This window comes from Triturus cristatus, chromosome 7 (assembly GCF_964204655.1).
Source record: "Triturus cristatus chromosome 7, aTriCri1.1, whole genome shotgun sequence".
NCBI classification, from domain to species: domain Eukaryota; kingdom Metazoa; phylum Chordata; class Amphibia; order Caudata; family Salamandridae; genus Triturus; species Triturus cristatus.
In genome coordinates, this window is record NC_140590.1 from 1073471102 (window position 1) to 1073494421 (window position 23320).

The 23320-nt window shown below is 44.4% G+C and overlaps 1 protein-coding gene across 4 annotated transcripts in view; it reads left to right on the forward strand.

Moving 5' to 3' along the window:
• AFAP1L1 (actin filament associated protein 1 like 1) overlaps positions 1-23320 on the forward strand; it is a 275377-nt gene that overhangs the window by 184169 nt on the left and 67888 nt on the right. For 3 of the 4 annotated variants that reach the window (XM_085618165.1, XM_085618164.1, XM_085618163.1), the window contains exons 6-11: positions 2316-2414; positions 3075-3283; positions 6041-6220; positions 10504-10599; positions 15122-15203; positions 16652-16804. In XM_085618165.1, the coding sequence (XP_085474291.1) occupies positions 2316-2414; positions 3075-3283; positions 6041-6220; positions 10504-10599; positions 15122-15203; positions 16652-16804 (819 nt within the window). The remainder of the gene's footprint in view (positions 1-2315; positions 2415-3074; positions 3284-6040; positions 6221-10503; positions 10600-15121; positions 15204-16651; positions 16805-23320) is intronic. The other variant, XM_085618166.1, reaches the window with a different exon arrangement.

Here is a 23320-nt window from a genome sequence, read left to right on the forward strand (position 1 = left end):
GCTCTGCTTCTGTGGAGGTGGTATTCACACAGGAACATGGGGCTGTCTTAACCTCTAGTATTGCAATTTTGCTCCCAAATTTTCCTTGGAAGGGATACTTCTGACATACATTAACGCTCAGTGGATTTTGAGATGGATAAGTACTAGCCATATTTCCCTGAAATGGATGCACGTGGATAAGTAGGAAATCATGATGATGCAAGCAGTGATGTAATTTGTGCATGGAGCCCCCACTACAAGGATCTCTTTGAAGTCCGCCTTCCAGGCTTGGATGTTGTAAGTAAGGAAAGTCTGCTTGATTGAAGATGGGAGGTGGGTGCTCAGATCCTAACATCTGTGGCAGAAACCGTGAGTGGGGGCTGTTTTACTAGTGATGTTTGGTTCATGTTCCCTCTTCCCTCATTGTAAGGAGGTATTCAATCCAGCTCCATGCCTGCAGCTGGTGTCTCTTATCTCCCACTCTTCAAAGTCCTCTTGTCCACTTTCCAATATTTCTCCTGATGCCTTCTATCTCATTTCAGGTGCTCTGAGCACCGAGTCACCTTTCCTTGGTCGCAGATGCATCGAGTCGAGCCTCTGCCTCTATCCATGCACTTGTTCATCTCTCACTTCCAAGATTCTGCTCTCTCACATTTTTGATTTGTGCTTTCCTTTCCTCTGGGTTCCAGCTTTTGTTCTGGTTGTGTTTCTCAGTCCACGCTCTATATCTTCTGCTTTCTCATGCTTACGCTTGCACTGCCTGACACCTCTGCTCTGGAAATGTCTGCTCTAGATTTTCCTGACACCATAAATCCCACAGATTTCGCTCTCAAGGAAGGCCTCTTCACTTCTTGCCTTTGAAGGGCTCCCCATGTTTCTATCATCATTGGCCAGAAAGTCGACTTCACATCTTCTCGAAGCTTCCACCTTTAATGCTCTCCTTGCACCCTGCTGCCTCCAGAACACTTACACTTAGACTCCACACATGAATCTGTATTTGTAGAGGGTGAATATAGATAGAGTAACAGAGCACTGAACATGAAAGGACAGATCATTCTAATCTTGTTGACACCATCTGATTGCTGTTTTCCACGCTAAAACCATGTGCTCTGAGATCACATGCAATCGGCGCTATCGCATTTTCGCATTCTCGCATTTTCGACTCCCTGATCTCTCGCAAAATAAGCCTGTTTTTCCATTTCAGTTTGCCAGGCTTTCTGATCTCACTTTATGAGATCTTCTGCTCTCTGATCTCACTCTCCCCTGCTAGCTTCTCACCGTCTCATGTTGCCTACTTTCCCATCTCACTTTCTCATACAGTACCGTACTGTCTTGTACCATCTGATTTATGGTTACCCGCTGTTATACGGTGTAGTCTGAGATCTCCCACAGCTCTGCCCTTGGATCTCCTGTTCTGACACTCTATGCCCTCGGGTCTTGCTCTCAAGCGTTTTACTACTGACTATCGTCCCCCAGAATATCATGGTACAAGAATTTCGAGGACAGAATATTGAAAGGTAGGTGCGTATAGGGAAGTGAAGATTTAATATTCCTAACTTCACATCTACGTACCTTGAAGGTATATATACATATATGAACACTGTTCATATTTTAGAAGTTAGGTATAGAAAATCTAAACGTACTTACCTTTTGATAATTCAGTTTCAATGTTTTATTCTCGATATTGTGTGCCATCAATATTCTGGTTTCAATATTTAGGTTGCTCACCTCTATCAAGAAGTGCCTTTTTCATTTTTTTTCCTTGTGCAGTCTGCTGTCTCATCTCACTAGCTGAGGTTTACTGCTCCTTTATTTCACCCCTCCATTCTGTCCTCTTATCTCCGAGTCTCAGAGGAGTACTCCTCTATTTTGTGTTCTCTTGACTTTCCTCCCCTCTGACTCCACAGTCTGGATCCTGGGAACACCTCCACTCTGGACTCTGGACTCTGCTCTGCTTCAACTCTTCTTTCATAGGCATGCTGATCTCTTTTTTCACACCTCCTGGGGATCTCATCCCCATCATCTTCCTGATGCTTTGCCAACCCTTGTCTGGTGCTCAGTCTTTCTGGTTAGCATCCTTCATTTGAAAGGACTATTCGTGTGCTCTGCTGTTTATTTATTAGTATAGCGGTGCCTCATAGCATTTAGTCTCTGATCTTCTTTCTCAGTCTCCATCTATTTCTTCCATCCTCCACCCTGCTAATTTTCAGTCATAAAATATCTTATCTCTGTGCCTCTGCTCTCTTTCTTCGGTGAAGTCTGTCTTTCGCCGTTTTCTGTGGTTGCTGAATCCCATCCTAATGGTTTTGTATCCCCCTTTACTAAATTTTCCACAGATAGCTCCAGTCCCCCCAACTCTATTGAAGATGGATATTATGAAGATGCTGATAACAACTACCCTGTGACCAGGATCAATGGAGAGACAAAAGTCTCCTGTAGGTACCGATGCTGCCCGTCAGTACAGGTGTGGGGGTGCGGGGACTTCCTATGATGCTGAGGCATGATTGGTGGTAGGGGAATCGAGAAATTTTTCAGTAGTTGAATGCTTAAGAAAGACCAGCAGGGATCCTGTGAAAGAAACAGTCCCAAGCCAGACATAAGCACCTCACATTCTACTGACTCGAAAACTCTTTCGGCTTTTAAAAACAATGACCTGCAAGGCGCCGCGGTTTATTCATCATTCTTGAGACAAACCTCTAAGTGAGTTGTAGGCTTTTTTTTCTCGCCATCTATATAGAAAATTTGATATTCATTGTAACATTTGGGGCATAAAGCTACAGAGAATTTGGGCTTATTTTTTTTAGGTCCGCAGAGCTAAAATGTCACCAAACTAACTATAGAAATAGTCGGTAAGACTGCTGATGTCTGCCTCGCTTTTAGAGTGAGAGGCGATTTAGCATATCTGGGCTACATCTTGTGGATACTGAGGTAGACTGTCAGTGGCTCATCCTCTCCTTTGGGGTGGTTGGTTCAGATACTGCGGCACATTGCCAAGATCCCTCGTCATTTTGGCGTGTATTAACTCTCACTGGCTGCGCTGTAGAACGAGATTCCCATGGGATAATCCCTCACCCCTGAAACTGTCTTCCTTGCAGATGACTCCGATGGAATGAGCAGCTCCTACGAGTCATATGACGAAGAGGATGAGGATGGAAAGGCTCAGCGGACAACCCACCAGTGGCCATCAGAAGAAGCTTCCATGGACCTGGTGCGGGACTGCAGGATATGCGCCTTCCTGCTACGCAAGAAGCGCTTTGGGCAGTGGGCCAAACAGCTGACGGTCATCAAGGAGAACAAGCTGCTGGTGAGGAATGTGTGTGAACAGCAGGGTGAAGACTTCATGGTGACACATATCTATATAATGGAGGGGAACTGCCTCGTAAAACGTGTGTACGTGTGTTTATGGGTGTGTGCATGTATGTCATAGAGAACAGCTCCCTAGAGAGGTGTGTGTGTATGCATAAGTATGTGTGTGTGTGTGTTTGTCGTACATGAGAATGTGTGGGTGTGTGCGTGCGCACACGCGCACAGACACAGGAGCACGTTCCTGTATTTGTGTGTGGTGCACATGCCTGTGCTGCAGTGAAAATATTCGTCTAGCGAGACTTGTTTTTGTGCCACATAAAGCTGTGTCTCCAGTTTTTAGTGTGTCTGCACACCAGGACTCAATGTCCCAAAAATTGGGAAATTATTGGATATCTCATTTATAAGTGGCAGGTGATGTAAAGCTCACACATGTTTTCTCCTCCTTCAACACAAGGATGAATGAATTTGGAGCAGAAATATTCTAAAAAATAAGCAAGCAAAGGTTGCCCCTTCGTGCTATTGAACCCACTTACCCTGTGCAGATAGGAAAGTGAATGTTAGCCTTTTCTGACCTGAGCTTCTATTATATTGCAAGGAGGACATGTTTTTGAGAGGTTTCTTTCAGTGGTCTGGCAACGGCCGCAGCGTCCTAATGCTGCTTTCCGTGCCCATTGGATAGTAAAAGACAGATGTAATTGGAGGGCATTGAGCCCCACGCACTCCTGGGTGACAGCGACACCCCTGATTTCTCTGCTATTTTGGATAGAACACCATTTATTATTTAATTTAAAAAGAGCCTTCTATCCTACTTAAGATACAACTTCAGATCTGCTCTCTGAAGACAAGTCCTTGCTCTTTTCTCTCAGTAGGTGCCAGATATCACTTTGACAAGCTTTCCTTCCTTTGACCCACCAATAAACTTAGAGAACGTTGAGATCCAAGTAAAAGTGCAGAGATAAACAAACGTAAAGAAAGTGTGGCGTGAGTGAATAAGCGCTGCCTGACCGTAGAGAACACGGTCTTATTGAGGTGTAGTCATTCCTTCTTTCCCTGCATGTTTCACAAAAACCATTTCCCCAGTGTACACCAAATAGAGCACGCGGTTTGAGAGATCTGTGTGTGCACCAATCAGAAGAAGTCACTGACGAGATGTGCGTCTGCATGTATGTACATCAAACACAACATGTTACAGACGAGATGTGTCTGCATGGATGTACATCAAGCACAACGTCACTGATGAGATGTGCATCTGCATGTATGTACATCAAACACAACATGTTACAGACGAGATGTGTCTGCATGGATGTACATCAAGCACAACCTCACTGATGAGATGTGTGTCTGCATGTATGTACATCAAACACAACATCACTGACGAGATGTGTGTCTGCATGTATGTACATCAAACACAACATCACTGACGAGATGTGTGTCTGCATGTATGTACATCAAACACAACATCACTGACGAGATGTGTCTGCATGGATGTACATCAAACACAACATGTCACAGACGAGATGTGTCAGCATGGATGTACATCAAACACAACATGTAACAGACGAGATGTGTGTCTGCATGTGAACATGAAAGAGAACCAGCCACTGATGAGACTCATGTCTGCATGTATGTTCATCAAGCACAACATGTTACTGATGAGACGTGTGTCTGCATTTGTGTACATTAAAGCTAGTGTACTCCTAATGAGACACAGGTAGGCTTCTGGGTGTGATTGAAAGGAAACAACTGGTGACAAGGAGATTCGGGCACTGTTTTAAGTTCACATAATCTTGCAGGGCCCCCTTTGGTGTCCGATCCAGGGAGCTGCTCGTAGTTAAGGAAACGTACACTGGGTGAAGAGAAAAACAGTATTTTGCGCCACTTACTAGTGTTGCTACGTTACATAAATCATGAGGTAACAAATCAGTCCTTATTTCTTTTTTATTGTCAGTGAAATACAAGTCGTAAGCGTTGCACACCCTCTCCAAAAGGTGTAGCTCCAGTTTCAAAGAGCCCAGGATGCCTGGCCCCTGTGCTGCCACTCAAGCAAAATCTGTTGTTATAGATGAGGAAGAAGTGTCATGTCACCTACCAAGTGCAACTAGCTCTGCCTATTTCTCCTGAGAGAGACTCGACTAGGAGCACGGACTTCTCCAGCTGAGAGGAAGGGGGGCCCCAGTCTAATTCACTCCCTGCCTTTTATTTAACTCTCTGCTATGTATTCCTTTCTACAACCTGGCCATCAAATGCCTATAAATGCGTCAGAGAGTGCTGCGTCCATCTTCATGGTGCTACAGTGTAATTGTGATTTAAACCACTTGCTGCCTGAGAATCTTAACCTAGCAGAGTGCATCTGAAGGGTCATAACTTAGCTCTCATCACCTGCTAAGTGTCTTCATTGATAAAAGTCGTTAATTAGTGGATGTAGCCACAGCATGAAGGAATTCAAGGGGACAGTGCAATGTAAATCATATAAATAGGAACACACACAGAAACAGGTCAGAGGGTCTGATAGACTCATACATGAGCACAACTGAAGCCAATAGCCCCAGCACCAGGAGAGAAGGTTACAAAAAGAAAGATGGGCACAGCGCCCTCTTCTGGACTGTTCTTTAACTGCTTTTTTTCTAGTAACGAGTTAACTCCAGGAAGCCAAGGCAAGCACTTGTTATATGTCTCTGTAAACAAAGGAAAAGGTGTAGGGTATTCCTGGAGGTGTGAACGACTTAACAGACTCCCTTCTTTGCTCCTTCCACAGTTATACAAGAGTTCAAAGGACCAGTACCCCCACATGGAGCTCCCCCTTAACCTTTGCAGCGTCACCTACATTCCCAAGGACGGGCGGCGTAAGAAGCACGAGCTCCGGTTCTCTCCACCGGGCGCGGAGGCCCTGGTTCTGGCTGTGCAGAGCAAAGAGCAAGCGGAGGAGTGGCTAAAGGTGACCTTTTAACCTTTTGCGAAGACCGAGGAGCTGTACGCCTTCCCCTTTCCTCTTCACCCACCTACCACTGCTATATTTCTACGCTCTTTTGTAATTCCCATGGCAGTGCTGTGCTGCACACAACAGTGCAAGCTCCCTTACACTGGTTCTGAGTGCCATACGGTACTGTTCTCCCACTGCAGTACCTCCACCTCCTGCCTCCTCAAATTAGTGTTGCATGCTCTGATCAGTGCCTTGCAGTATGTGGCCATGTGTGTCCTCCATTCCAGTGCAGCCTCCCTTTCGTCAGTAATGTTGTGCTTCTCAAGATGTCATTTCCTCTACTCAAGGCGGCGCTGGTTCCCCCCTCATGGTTTGCATGCCGGGAGCTGTTGTACGCTCCACATTGGTGCCTTAATCAATTGGAGCCTTAACAGTGGCAGCTCCTCCGCTAAGGCGCAGGCAGGAGCATCGCCCCACTGCTATTGCAGCAGTGAAAAAAAGAAAATGATAATAACAGTACGTTATTATCATTTTCTTTTTCTGTGTGGGAGTCGGGCGGGGCTGGCTCTCTGACGACAGAGCAGGGGAGGAGTGGTTTGCACTCCTCTATGTGCACATGACAGTTTGGCCAGCCCTCTAGCGCTGGCTAAACCGTCATGCGCACTTGGCATGTTCTCCATTGGGCTGTGTTGCATAGCCCCGTGGACAACATGCCCAGCCAACCCAGGCACTTCCTGAGTGTCCAAACAGGACGCTCAGGCCAATCACGACGCTTCTCTTGCAGTGTCGTGATTGGCTGGGAGAGCCCGGAAGCCTGAGTGATTCCGGTGCTTCCAGCAGAGGAGGAGAGGCGTGCAACTGCGGGTAAGTTTTTTAGTTTTTTAGTTTTGTTTAATACCCCCCTCCCATCCCACAACCCTTGTTCCGAGCAAGCTGCCACTGGGAGCCTATAAAGTGGTACAGTGGACAGCCTGCTATTTCACTCGTTATGAGTGACCTTGCCGTAGACCCTCATAGAGACTGTGGGTCACAGACGGCTCAAATTAAAAACCAACTTAATGGGGGGTGAGAAAGGAAACTAGCAGTATATTATGCAAACACTCATCAGAGGAAAGCAAAGCGGTTCCTCTTGACACATATCAGTCTCATTGAGATTAATAGAAATGTTACGTATATTTTAATGGTGGTCCTGGTAGAAAAGGGCAGGGAAAAGATGGATAATTCTTTCTGCACTCCAGAGTGCTCTCGTCCAAGCTGCCGCAGGAGGCTCACACAGAGCTTCATAATCATCTTTGCTTCAATGTTAGAAAAATGATCAAATTCAAGGTCGAAGCTAGTAGACCATGGACAGGTAAAAATGTCCAGCCAGGTTAGTTTGTTAATATTGAACTCTTTTTGTTACTGATAATCGATGACCAAGCAGGATGAGAGCAGAAGGCTATAAAAGGTAAAAAAGACTTTGCAGAGAACAAATTTCCAAGAGCATCCTTAGCCCTGCATAAACATCTCTGTCTAAAAATCAGAATGAAAGGTAGATTCCATAGGAATCAATGGAGCCGTGTTATACCACAGTCTAATGAAAAACCATTAAGAATCGGTAAGGGCCTCACTTACAAGCCCCTGTGTGCTGCCGGAACATCACTTTTATTGACCTTCCGGCGGCACACAATGCAGTGCCATATCTACAAAGCAAACACAAAGAGATGATGGACAGAGCGCTGAAACCTTTCAGACACTCACCCCCAGTCACAGATCTGGGTTGAATACATCATCGTTCTTTAGCTCACTTCGCCACCCCGGTTCAGATTCAACTGTATGCAAATCAGTCTTGGCCCTGAGCCTCATGAGAACAGTCCAGCCCAAACTGCCTGGCTGCTGAGGGGTGTTTCCCAGTAACCGGTCCTAGGTAGCTTGTTTCCGGTCCAGGGAAGACCTGGCTTGGCAGTTCGGGCTGGACTGTTCCCATGAGGCACAGGGTCAAGACTGATTTACATATAGATGACCTCAACTGGGGTGGCGAAGTGAGCTAAAGAATGATGATGGTTTCAACCCAGATCTGTGACTGGGGGTGAGTGTCTGAGAAGTTTCAGCGCTCCGTCCATCATCTCCTTGTGTTTGCTTTGTTCGCCCTAAGTTGGCAGGGTATACCCAGACATGGGTCCCTTGCTCACTTTGCCACTGGATTCAAGTTAGCCTAGCTGATGAGGGGGTGTTATCCTGAAACCGGTCCTAGAATGCTTGTTTCCTGTCCAAGGAAGGCCTTGCTTGGCTGTTTAGGCTGGATTGTTCCCATGAGGCGCAGGGTCAAGACTGATGTGCATATAGCTGATCTGAACTGGGTTGGTGAATTCAGCGCTCCGTCCATCATCTCCTTGTGTTTGCTTTGTTTGCCCTAAGTTGGCAGGGCGTACCCAGACAGGGGTCCCTTACTTACTTTGTGAGTGGATTCAAGCTACCCTGGCTGATAAAGGGTGTTACCCCGAAACCGGTCCCAGGATGCTTGTTTCCGGTCTAGGGAAGACCTGGCTGGGCAGTTCAGGCTAGACTGTTCCCATGATGTACAGGGTCAAGACTGATTTGCATATAGCTGGTCTGAACTGGGGAGGCGAAGTGTGCTAAAGAATCATGATGGATTCAACCCAGATCTGTGACTAGGGAAGAGTGTCTGAAACGTTTTAGCGCTCCGTCCATCATCTCCTTGTGTTTGCTTTGTGCCATATCTACAAGGACATGTAAAGCCACCCTGCCTGTCTATTCATGGCCTTGTTGATATTGTGTGAGGCATGCAGCGCAAGTTGCAGCGTTGCCTCATACTGCGATGAGGAGGTGTGCCATGGACGTTACAGTGGGTGTTCCCACGTAACACCCATGGCATTTGACACATTCCCAGATTTACAATGTTCTTTGTAAACCTGGGAATGTGTCAAAAGCCTACGCCTACCTAGGGCAGGCATAAGGGAGGCGCAACGTGGAGAATTAACATTATTTCTCTTCGTTTTTCCTCTTTCTACATGTGCTGCCTTCTACAGCGCACATAGAAAGAGGAAATCACCTCTTAGATTGTTTTTGTGCAGGAATGTGTCCCTTCCTGCACAAAAGCAATCATCTCTACAACGCAGACACCCCTGCACCATGGCGCAAGAGTGCCTGCGTTGGCGCATGGCAGCCTTTGTGCTCCAGCGCTGTGAAAGAGGACAGGAATGCACCGTACCTCATGGATACGGCGCATTCCTGCCTTTTTCTTTTGCCGCAGGGCAGCGCAGCAGGAAGGCTTGCGGCACAACCCTACAGCAAAATATTATAAATAAGACTAAGTGTTTAGCTTGAAGATGCATGGTTGGCTGTAAGTTGTGGTTGTTCAACTATAGTTGCAAGTGGACATTTCCTTCCTATTTGTGGTTGAGATCTACGGCTGCCACTTGTACAACTCACAGTGCGGTTCGAAAGAGTCTTTGCAAGAAAAAAGACAGTAGAAAATCCTACAAAAGAGCAAGGGATACAGGGACAAGGTTGGGGCATCCATGACCATTTTAAAAAAGTTTGTCTGGCACACCTGTGCTTGACCTTGAAACCATTTCATCCTCTTCTAAAGAATGTAATGCTTACTTTTTTCTCCACTTACTTGGTGTCCACTCACATATGCTGTATGGTAGCAACTCAGTACCGCCCTTGACTCTGGAGAACAAATGTCATGTGACATTGTAACAACAGTCCTGCAGTGGTGTGTGCTTCTCTCAATAGGACACATTTATAACTCATTACCAACCAGACAGTAGAAATTAGAATAGAGTCACCAGCCTATTGATACATTTGAGTCCTTCTTAGAGTCCATTCTCAGCAGTAAAGAATCTTGTTTTTTTTATCAATGGTCTTCACTCGAACAGGGTGGTTCTAAATCCACTTCAGAAACCATGGGTCAGTCGACAGCAGTGTCCTGCGTTAAGTCATAAACAGGTTAGATAATTGGGAAGCCCAGTAGTGAACCTGCCTCCTTGCAGTGCTGTTCAGAAAGACCTGGGTTCCCTCATCCATTTGTTATTTTACAAAAGGATGGCCCTGCCTGGCCATCTTACACCTGGTACCCAGATCCAATGCCAGGTTCTTCAGGCCCAGAGCAGATGCTTTTTACATGCTTCATTCTGATGCCCTGTGCTAGGTGCCTCAGACAGAATTTCAGCAAGAATGTCTTACCCGTCTGTCTCTAGAGGCCTAACCCCAATGCCGTGCACCCCTATAGTTGTGAGAATCAAAGCGCAGTGTTTACATCCCGTGCATGACCAAGAACGTTTTCTTTGCAGGTGATCAGAGAGGTGAGCAGTCCATGTAGTCCTGGACTTGGCGGAACAGAAGCTCCAAGTTCCCCAGCGCTTCGGTACAAACTGGATTTAGATAAGGTAAGCCTTCATGATAAGTGATGGAACCTGCAGGTCTGTTTAGGAGAGTGCATTATTTCTAGCCTTGGTGCAGGGCCACTGCAATCTGCCATATAAAATGTATTAAAACCCCTAAAAAACGTGTCATCTGTCATGATACGCTGTTCGCGTTTATGTGATTCCTTTCCGTTTACTGGAATTAATGTAGTTTCATGGCAACCAATGATCCCTATAGAGCGTTTGTTTTAGGCATTGTCAGTTTTTTAAGCTAAGACACTCACCAGGACAACACACCCTGTTGAGTGGTGGGGATGGCATTTAAATTAGCAGCGTCCAGGTTAATTTTTCCTAAATTCAGAACCTAAGCCAACAGGACTCAGACCTTATATTTTGTCAACTGAGTTTGATTCCCCAGCTTCTGTGGAGTAGCTTTAGAAGGTGTCAGGTCGAGCCTCATTGTGATGTGAGTGTGACTGAGTGATCGCTTTATGAGTGTTACACGTGCAATGATATAAGCTACTCTTCCACTTCAAGAGTGTTTTGTTTTAGACACTCACAACTTAGAGTTAGTACACCCTGGGTTTATTTTCACTTAGCTCAACTTAGTGGCAGGTATGGAACTGTAGTGTGTAGTCTACATTGCTGCCTCAGCAGCTCTGTGGAGGAGGCGTGGCTTAATAATAGGTTCTGTGTCTAGTATACAAGTAGCTCTTGTGAAAAGATTGTCGGAGCCTCAAACAAAATTACATTTGGTCATGAGTGCGCCTTCCACCTGGTCAAGAAGGCCATTTGTAGAGATCTGGTGCCCTCTTGTGTCCTTTACATGGCAGTGTACTAAGGCAGTTACCTTGAATGGGGCTTAAGAAAGAATCAGCTTTGAAGCACACCCTTAATATGAAATAAGGATAAGAGTCTATCAAATAAATCTAAGGACCATTTCCTTAAGATGAATGTACAGGTTGTATTAGTCTCTGGAAGATTCACAAATAGAAATGACTGAACAGGATGCAGAAGTTGGCAAGGTTTTCCAAAAACTCTTCTTTATTGATTGTGGACCAGTTTTCAGACAAACGTCCAATATCCAAGGCAGCCAACACGTGTTTCGTCTGTATTAATATGGGTACACTGACTTTTTCAAGGCTCAAATTGTAGTCGGATAGTCCACAAATCCAGTTCATTAATCCAAGTAAGGCATCAAATCAAAAGACCAACTCCGTGGTCCAGTGAATGGTAATACTCATGGATTCAAGATAATGCTTGAGTTGGTATGAGGGTGTGTGATAACCAGTCCAAACAATTTAAAGGGAAAACACCGCAATAAGGTGTCAGTTGGTACAGAAACCAAAAGTAACCTTGAGTCGTTGTAGGAATTAGTAGAATCCAATTAAAAATGTAACAGGTGTACAGCACACCGCAATAAGGTGTGGGATAGTTGAGAAACCGGATAATAGTGATCCGTCTATGCACCAAGCGTCTGGTAACGCAGAAAAGCAGCTTTTGCTGTACACCTGTTACATTTTGGATTGGATTCTACTAATTCCTACAACGACTCAAGGTTACTTTTGGTTTCTGTACCAACTGACACCTTATTGCGGTGTTTTCCCTTTAAATTGTTTGGACTGGTTATCACACACCCTCATACCAACTCAAGCATTATCTTGAATCCATGCGTATTACCATTCACTGGACCACGGAGTTGGTCTTTTGATTTGATGCCTTACTTGGATTAATGAACTGGATTTGTGGACTAGCCGACTACAATTTGAGCCTTGAAAAAGTCAGTGTACCCATATTAATACAGACGAAACACGTGTTGGCTGCCTTGGATATTGGACGTTTGTCTGAAAACTGGCCCACAATCAATAAAGAAGAGTTTTTGGAAAACCTTGCCAACTTCTGCATCCTGTTCGGTCATTTCTATTTGTGAATCTTCCAGAGACTAATACAACCTGTACATTCATCTGAAGGAAATGGACCTTAGATTTATTTGATAGACTCTTATCCTTATTTCATATTAAGGGTGTGCTTCAAAGCTGATTCTTTCTTAAACATTTGTACGGACTAGTCGACCTATCGACTTGCTAACAGCACTTCTGGGTAGTAAGTGCTATAGCTTTACTAGCACCCCGCCACATTAATACTGTATTGCCTACATCAACATATAACTGTTTTACTGTTCTTAATAACTTGGTTCCATTGATGTGCGGTTCTTCACCCATTTTAGGGAACACTACTACCTCATTTATATTTGGAACCTTGAATGGGGCTGATGTCTGGCATGCAAGTGATACCAATTTGAAAAAGATAAAAACAGAGAGGCAGGACTACGACTGCTTCCTTCACAGCTAAGCCCAGGAGTCTGAGCAGTTACTGGCAAAGACAACTTTCACAGACCCAAGTGCTACAGAAGGATATAATAATGAAATACAATGTTCATTTACAAATAACAAACTACCAATAATCTGAATGAATCTGTTATAAATCCACATGCCGTGCATCATTATTCCATCTTGTTGGGCTCGGAATCAAAGCCTTTTCTTTTCAAAAGGGAATTATTTGCCGCAAAAGCACCTGCAACACAAGAATATTGTAAGATTCCTGTTTTTCCAATCATGTTTGAAACCATGGGTGGCTTTAGGGAAGAAATCATTGCAGACATGGAAACCCACAACTTTGTCACGTTTTTGAGGAATTTCGCTTTAGTCGTGTAAATATAGCTTTTTTCTAATGTATCCAGGTGAAACAAGTGGCTCTTTTGAATAGAATTGCATGATTGCTATCATTTGGGTGTGGAACTGGAATGGAACTTTGTCGACACAAGGTTCAAGGCTTCATAAGCTTCCCACCTAGGGATGTATAAAATATGCTGTTCTGCGTATCCCATTGCATCTGATCAGAGACCAGATAGGGACCTGCTTATGGAGGGAGCCCGAGCTGATTTTGGGTCTTCCAAAAATGAGTATTCTTTTACGGAAGTAGGTGAGTTATCTGATACCTTTTAACAGATGAAGAGACTGATGTTGATTTTTTCAAGGGCAGATATATCTTCTAAGACTTTTAAAACTTTTTATTTTATGGTTTTAGGTATAATAAGTGTAATATCAGCTTTCAAGCTCACAAAGATCAGCCAAGAAGCATGTTTAAGTTTGAAAGCACCATCTCTGACAACTTGCTCAAGACAACTTTCACCCACATAGATATGCCACGTCAGGAACATTCATCCCAAGGCATCAAAACATTGCAATGCTGCCAGTTGCAAAGCAGACATCCAGGGCCGGCTTTAGGGTGGTGCGACCGGTGCCACCGCACCGGGTGCTGGCTTCCTGGGGGCGCCTGAAAGTTTATTATGCTTTTGAAGCACCTGCTGTAGCGTTTCTTTCCCCCGGCAATTACCAGGCCTCGCATAAATGTCAAGATAACTCGTGTGATTAATTATCTTCCTGGAGAGAGTTCAGCATTTTGCATAGTTGAGGTTTTGACTTCGGTGAAGTTAGTGCAGAGGGTTAATATGCCTGCTGCAAAGTACGTGTACCAAGTAGATTACAGAGTGCGTATGATGTAAACAGATCAGCAGGTTACTGCTTTCAAAAGAGACATCCTTTTGTTACTTGCAATTTATAACTTAAAGTCCTAATATAGAACAGTGAGCTATTAACTTTCAGCCTAGAACTGCATACACACTGCAAAGTTTACATTATTAGAGCATTGATTAATGTTGCAAGAAGGGTTAATTTGGCTAGAAATCGATTCTTATTATTAAAGAAAACTCCCAAATATGCCGTTTCTTTTTCGACTCTGAGTTTGTGCTTCTCCACACCAAGCACTCCTAAACTATACTGCCTACCAGTATGGATCACATGTGACTCCTACACTTTTAGTCCTTTGGCTTATGTAACATTTCCTATACACTGATTTACACACGTATGATTGATTGTCTCTGTGTAATGTGCGTGTGATGCAAAGTGCTTGGACACCCTACACTGGTATGAGTGGCGCTATATAACTAATTCAATGCATCTGAGAGAGTGTGGTTATGGAGACTTTGTCACTGTTAAAGGGTGCTAGTGAGAGAATCCGTGGTGGAGGTGGTCATTGGGGGGGCGCCAACAAACATTGCCGCACAGGGCGCCACCAGCACTAAAGCCGGCCCTGCAGACATCTATACCATTGGGTTCCAAACACTTCTCTACTCTATTGGGTCATGCAAAACCAATATCTTGGTCCTTGAAGAATCTACCACAACAGTGTCTAAAAAACAGATTAGTTTTGATACTAAGTACAATGATGCAACATCTGAACTGTTTTCAAGTACCACCACCTGTAAAAGCTTACTGAGAACATCTGTGCTCTCAGCTTACAGACAGGAAAAGTCTGTGCAAGTCCAGATTCAGGCTACTACTTGCATAGATTCCAGTTGCTTAGAAACATGCTGGCATCCAAGTTCAAAGCAGAGATGTTTTCCCATAGTTCCACATCTGACACTGATCTTAGTTCTAACCACCTTTACCTGTCCTTACCCACTATCCCGTTCTCTTCACCTTAGAGACTGTCCCATGAGAAGCAGACCTCAGATTCAGACAGCATGGTCAACGGAGACAACTGTACATTGAACAGGAGGGAGCATGGTGAGTACGCATGCCTGCATCACAGGAATTTCCGAGAGTCAAATTGCCTAGTGAAAAAAAAGACAAGGTTGTTTTCTTGCATTTTCGCAACTAACTTTAGTTTAGGGCCTACCAAGTATCCACGTTCGTGCCATGATTTGTGGTAGCACTCGCCAAAAATATTGTCTTATGTTCTACTTTAGCTGCTAGCTTACATAAACAGATGATAATTTGCTTTATCCGTAATGTGCCAAGCCAGGATGTATTTGGTTTTTGCAGAGTCTGTTGTCTGTTGTTGTTACTTTTCTCAGAGCAGGAAAATAGAGGTAACCCAGCAGGCAGATAAAAGTTTATTTTAGTTATCTTGAAATTGCATAGCTGACTCTTTGGTGTGCTCCAGTTTAAGAATAAATATGTTCTTTGTTATTTGTGTTGGCATCTCTTTCCCTTGGTTCACTGCCTTCTACAGCATTCTTAGACCTTTGCTGATACTAACTTGCCAAATGGAGGTTCTTCGTAGTCATACTTGCACACACAATCGCAAGGAAGGCCACAGCACACATGTATCTGTACCTCAGTCATCCACATAAAGCGGTCTGTAAGGTCACCCGATGTTCACTTGGGGTACAAACCATCCAAATTGAGTACTTTACTCCTTGATGTTCAACGGATGTGAAACAAGAATACTAGTCCCAGCATTCAGCAAGTTGTTCAATTAGATCAGGATTTTTTCTTAGTTAGCCCCTCTGTATTGGAACAAGCTTCCGCTCCACTTAACGTCATTGTACTGATCATTTTAACTTTAGAAAACATCTTAAGACAGAGCTGTTTGTGGTCTAGTAGTTTTGAGTCTGTTTAGGATCTGGGCTTCAATGAGGTATCCCTTCCGGGGTGATTCGTGTGTGTCATAAATTAAACTAATCTAACATAAGATTACATCACAGGACAAGAAGCATTGAGTATCCTGTGGAATAGAGTCATTTGGTAACCTTAACTATACCCCTCTTTCACAGAAGGCCCCAGGTTCACATTGCCTATAACATTCATAATGTCACTAACATTCATCCATGCTTGATAGATAATGCAGTGAGATATCATAGTACGTTATTGCACCAGACTCAAGAAACGTGTGCACAACCTGTAGGCCACTGATGCTAAACTTGTTGCATTTGGTCTAGCCCATCATCATTCATCATTCATCATTGAAAAGTCTATAGAATCAGTACAATTGTGTTCATGACAGTAAAATCTGTTGTTTTCAGTCTTGGCAACAAATTCTACAAATAAAAATGTTATTCATATTATTGTTATTGTTACCGTTGGATTCTGAGTGGTTCCCACCACTTATAAATGGCTGGTACATTGTTCTGCAGTTTATGTGCTGCAATTTATGAACCCATTGTGTGCCGGGTTAATGAAAAAAAAATGTTTTTCCATTACAAACATGTCCCTTCCTTATCCAACAACAGCTAAGGTTAAGCGGAGTGGCCTGGCGGAGCTCAAAGGCTCAGTGAGCCGTGCGGCAGGCAGGAAGATCACCCGCATCATCAGCTTCTCAAAGAGAAAGCCATCACCCGAGGACACCCAGACATCGTCCACCGAGGAGGACATTCCATGCTGTGGTGAGTACTGCAAGAACAAGACTGGGTATCGGTCAGACTGTCAGCACCTGGGCTGCAGTAGGCCAAAAATGCTGCTGCGAGCTGAGGTTTGTGCATGCTGTAGGATGCAACAGGCTAAGAATTGTGACCACCTGAGAAGGGGGCATTGATCTGAAGACTAGGGGGCCGATTCACAGATCCAATCTGAGATAAAATCCTAAACTTACTACTTTTGGTATTCACAGAAGGCATTTAGTAGTAGTAAAGTTAGGACTCCTAACTTTGCTACTACTAAACTGAGACAAAATCCTAACTTTATGACTTTCGGTATTCACAAAAGGCATTTAGTAGTAGTACAGTAGGAAATCCTAACTTTGCTACTACTAAATGCCTTCTGTGAATACCAAAAGTAGTAGGTTTAGGATTTTATCTCAGATTAGTTCTGTGAATCGGCCCCTAGGAGTACTATGAGCCACAGTGAGCCAAGGACTGTTGAATTCGAGAGTCCTCGTCGTATCATTGTGTGTGATCACTTTGTGCCGGAGCATGTCAAAGAGTGTGCGTGCCCAGTTCTTAATTTGAGCTGGTTGTTTCTGGTGCCAGCACGGCACTTAATCATCAACACTGGCGCTTTGCTTGAGCAATAGTTAAGGACACATTCACATTCATTTATGGTAGACAAGGGGAGATTAAGTGATTTGTTCAGAACAGGATGTTGAGCCGATACAGAGACTAGAAACTGGTTCCCCAGCTCCTGGACATTATGCCACATCCTGTCCCCACTTTCATGGTTAGTAGTTGTTTCTGTTTTAGGCGGCGCTAACAGGAGAAATGGGCTGGTGCAAGCTGCCTCCTGACAAGAGCCAAGGCTCTTATTTTTTCACAAATGAACCACTGTGCGTACCAAGTGCCACAGAAGGCCGGAGAGCCTACGTCTAAGTCCCAGGGGACACAGAGACCCATGAACTGTAGTAACTACAGCTAGGAAACTGAATTGTCTTTGGGTACTGCGATGGGCCACAAGCTCTCCAAGAAGTGGTGCCCTTTAAAACTGTAGTCCAGTCAGATCTCAATAGATAAGGAATGGAGGATGACACTGACGTGCTATCATTCAAGGGGTGTGGAATGAAGTGAATGGTCTTCTTTATCTTTTCCGTCCATGTACTTTTTCTCTGCCACTTCAAATACTCTCTGCTCGAGAATAGAAATGATACCTAGTGTAACTATCGAAAGTATGCTTGCATCTGTGAATGGTCAGTTGACTTTCTAATGTTGCCATCCTTCGCCTCAGCGAGTAAGAGAGTGATGGAGTGCCCGGCACACATAAATAGTAATATTGAAGGCGTAATGTGTAAACTGAAATGAGTAAACAGGCCCAAGCTTTCGCATAGGAGCCACCACTGTTGCTGCTCAATACCAGTGTTGCCAAATACCAAGGCTGTGTAGTCTTTCTTCCACCGCTGCTCTGCGAGGCATGCTGTATTCGAGTATGAACTTGAAGCTCTGCCCACTCTCTGCCCATATTTTTCATTGACTTGTGTCATTGTCCTTTGTAAATGCTGACTTCTGATTCGTTAATAGGCTTGTTAGTCCCTTCTTAGTACCGCCTTGTCTTCATTTGTAACCTATCAACACCAATAATGGCTTGGCATCAAGAGGACTCACGTTTCAATTCACGGACCTCCACTACTAATGGGAATAACTATTTCCCAACCACCGGCAACACGTCCAAATTTAGCCAGGTCCTGAACCTCTTGAATTTCAAATAAAACAACCTGCAATACAGCCCTTCATTGCCCCACGCAAAGTATGACAACACAGCTCACAAAAAAGTCAGAAAAGTCGATGTGAGAAGTGAAAAGTGAATGATGAGGAGGCACCTCACGTACGCAACACCAGGAAGGCTGCCAGCTGGTTCTCGCTGGTATGCCCACGTTTTATCATCATTGGTTGCCAACTCATAGAAATTGCTCGTTCCCATAGGTGTATTTACCATGTAAAGGCCGAGGGCATTCATACCAGCCTTCACAATGTCAATCGGGGTTCTACTAAATATTCCTTTTCCCGATTCTTGGAAATGCGCTGAAACTAGCGCGTGTTCCACCTGTGGAAAAGAGGTTTGCAACTTATCATCAAGTACCGATGCATCTTAAAAATGGTGATTTCCGCAAGTATATATCCACTGCATCACCTACAGTCTCATTTTATATGTCTCTAAAAATCAGTTAAATTCAAACACCGGCAGTGTTTTAACCACAAATCCGTTTTCATCAACGCATCATTGCTCAACATGGTCCCGCCTCGGACTCATTACAGCAACACAGAAATTCACCATCATTACATTTACCAACACCCGGCACACTGTGCCGCATCCGCAGCATTTCACCACCTTTGTACCGGGGTTCTCAGAACTCTCACTGTAACCACTATCGGAGCGATCCTTATCTCGTCACCGCCTCGAGTCAGAATCATTTCACAGCCTCTGATGTAGTCTCTCTATGCCGCGCCCCTCCGTCCGCTTCAAGCATTACGCGGCCAATAGTAGCAACGGCTCGAATCTACAGCGACCACGGCGGCCATCGTAGAGCAGTCACTATCGCTCAGCTCTACATCAGATCTTCAATTGTTTAATTCTCCAGCATGACAGCACAATTTAAATGTAATACACAAGTTTCTCATATACGTTCCTCAAACCATGTAAACAGCCATTTTTAGAGCTAAATCAGTCTGTGTCATTATTAAAAAGGAATAGACTCCTGCAACTCCTCAACAGACTTCGATATAAAGCTCCTGTCGCTCATAAGATGTTCAGATGTGGATGTTCAGTTGTTTAATAATCAGCCTCAACATCGCAAGTCCCCACACTAAAGGAACCACCTAGGATTAGCTTATATATTCCTCAAACCATGTGAATTGCTAATATGGAGCTAGATCAATGTGTGTGGAGTGGTGTTACTAACTGCTCACTTTGTTCCACTCGATATGATCATTCAGGCCTATGAGATCTGCCTTCTCAGTATAAATCCAACGGGCTTCTCTGGTTGCCAGCACTTTATCTATGGTATCATTACTGGCTAACACCCTCTCCAGGACAACCCATTTCAAGGCTTGCAGGTCATGTTTGGATTCACCAAAGTGTTGTACCAGGCGCGTGGTGAGCTTGCCGGCTTTGATGGTACTCAAATGCTCCTGAATACGTATCTTTATTTTTCTGGTAGTTAGGCCTATGTACTGTAGCCCACACTCACAAGTAAGTCTATAAATCACATTTGTCGTGTTGCAATTTGAAAATGTATTCAGATGCCATTTTTTACCACTGTTGAGATTGACATAGTTTGTCTTTTCTGTCAACTTACACACTGAACATCCACCACACGGGTAGTGTCCAGCCGGCAATGAGGAAGATCTTTGCTTAGCTTGTGGTCGCGTGTGCACTAGCTTATCCTTTAAATTCGTTGCACGCCTAAATGCAAATCTAGGTTGTGGCATTTTGAAATCTGCAGTGGACAGCAATGACCAATGTTTTACGGTGAGAGTTCTGAGAACCCCGGTACAAAGGTGGTGAAATGCTGTGGATGCGGCACGGTGTGCCGGGTGTTGGTAAATGTAATGACGGTGAATTTCTGTGTTGCTGTAATGAGTCCGAGGCGGGACCATGTTGAGCAATGATGCGTTGATGAAAACGGATTTGTGGTTAAAACACTGCCGGTGCTTGAATTTAACTGATTTTTAGAGACATATAAAATGTGATGCAGTGGATATATACTTGCGGAAATCACCATTTTTAAGATGTATCGATACTTGATGATAAGTTGCAAACCTCTTTTCCACAGGTGGAACACGCGCTAGTTTCAGCGCATTTCCAAGAATCGGGAAAAGGAATATTTAGTAGAACCCCGATTGACATTGTGAAGGCTGGTATGAATGCCCTCGGCCTTTACATGGTAAATACACCTATGGGAATGAGCAATTGGTGTAATTGATGAATGGTTGGTCCATATTTTATTGAAGATTAAATAGAAAATTGCTATTCTATTTCTCTTCTTTCCTGCTTTTCATACAGCCCTTCTGTAACACAAAAGTGGATGTCCAGTGAGGCGAATGATTAAAACCCCATGCCCTGATGAAATTGCCACAATAAAGATTAATGGCAATGAAACATGTTGGCCTTCCTCATAAAGGTTAGCGACATATAGTGCTTTTATTTTTGAGTGAACTCACTGGTTGTGAATAAAGAGGGTGACCTAAAGTGAGTTTTCAACTCAATTTTAACATTGCTTGGAACATCTGTTCTTGGCAATACACTGGGTTTTTCATTCTCTTTCTTTGTCTATGGGGACAGCAAAGTTTCCATTTAAAAAGTATTTTTTCTTCTTTGTCTATCCACCTTTTCCTTTACTGGACACTATTTCTATGAGTTGGCAACCAATGATGATAAAACGTGGGCATACCAGCGAGAACCAGCTGGCAGCCTTCCTGGTGTTGCGTACGTGAGGTGCCTCCTCATCACTCACTTTTCACTTCTCACATCGACTTTTCTGACTTTTTTGTGAGCTGTGGTGTCATACTTTGTGTGAGGCAATGAAGGGCTGTATTGCAGGTTGTTTTATTTGAAATTCAAGAGGTTCAGGACCTGGCTAAATTTGGACGTGTTGCCGGTGGTTGGGAAATAGTTATTCACATTAGTAGTGGAGGTCCGTGAATTGAAACGTGAGTCCTCTTGATGCCAAGCCATTATTGGTGTTGATAGATGTTGAGTGGAGGGCGGCTTGGCATTTTCCCTCTATAGCTCCTAGTTGAAAAGATTCATTTGTAACCTCCCATGAGGACTGGCCTTTTTACTTCAGTTGTTACACAGCATGTCTTATTTAGTCAGTAAGCACTATTTTCTTTAATGCGCCTCTCCTTCTGCAATCACGACATGCTTTCCTGCAACTTTCAGCGTGCCATGCGCACTTTCACTTTCCAAGCAGCCTGGGACAATGGCGGCCGAGGTCTCGCATTTACAAAAGTTTGACCTATTCCCATTGCAAATGACAATGCCTTTTATTTATGTGTTAATTATAAAAACAGATCAATAAAATAGCTTAAACTCTCGCAAATTCAAGACCTATTGCATTGCAAATGCTTGTTCCAGATTACCCCTGCATCCTCTTTTTTCACTTGTTTCCTATCTTTCACGTCTGTGTTCGTTCTTCTTTTTTCAACATGCTTCTCTCTTGCTCTGTGTCAATTTCTGCTGATGAAAAATACGTCCCGGTCCCCAAACAAGGGTGCTGATGCCAAACACCTGCAAAAAGTAATCACTAGACTGATATCTGAAACAACATGTGCTGGTATCAACCATGTCTTCCTGTGACTGCACACTAGCAGCTGCCTTTCCTTATCCTGCCATCATCAATTGAGGCCCAACTCCCTTTCCTGTTCTGTGTCTCTCAGTGACGTCTGATTGTGAGGTCCTGTGGTATTAAGTAATTATATAAATATATCTCAGCAGTTGTAACTGGTTAGTAGCATTGTTTACCACTGGCATCCTAGACCCACCACTATAGGGGAACTCCAGTTGGATAAACGAGTTTTGCAGCGTGAATCTTTCTGGATTCACTATGCTGTGCATTATTCCGCGATCTTGTGGTTGGGTCCGGATTCGTAGTCTTTTCTTTGTTTTTTTTTTTTTTTGTAGCCCAGGTGGGCGGCGACGACCACCATTTGGTGCACCTTCCGTGACGTCGTCGTGCTTCCTGCGGAAGTCCCACCTTTGGGGCGCCATCTTCAGATTCTTTTTTCCGCCGTTGGGTCTGGATCGTCATCGAGAAGCTCCAGAGTTACAACCGAAGGAAGAAGAAAGAAAAGCGAGTTTCGTCGACAAATACATCGGAGATATCACAGGAAAGGAAGATATTTCATCAGGAGCGCGAAGAAAGGAGGTTCAGTGCCCTTTTTCTTCGACGACCTTGGAGAATGCGCACTCAGAGGCCCTGAGCGCAATGGACAAGACGCCATTCAAGTTCTGCCCAAACTGCCACCACAAGTTTGCGCAGAAGGACCAGCATCCGGTCTGCAACCTCTGCCTACCGGTCGAACACCAGAATAAGGACTGCAACGCCTGCTCAGCCTTCGCGCCGAAGACGCTCAGGGTGAGAGATCGGCAGAGAAGAGCCAACACCAGCATGGATGGCAAGGGTAAGGCCCCGTCGCTCTACGATCTGGGCCTCTCCTCGGACGACGAGGACAACGTCGCAGGGACAGCCGAAAACTTCACGGTCGTAGAGACCGACAAGAAAAAAGAAGACGAGGTAAGAGAATCGTCGAGCGAAAAACAGAAAGTACCTCGAAAACACAAAGGTGACTCGAGAAAATCTGAGTCTAAGTCCACGAAGGGAGCCCCGGCGCCGAAAACTTCGACGACCAAAGGGGGAACCATGGACAAGAGGTCGAGCGGATCCTTAGAGAAGGACTCCCTGGTGCCGAAAGACGCCGAAAAGCAAGGGTCGTCGAAGACAACCCAGGGAACGGCCCGATCGACGCTGAAAGAAC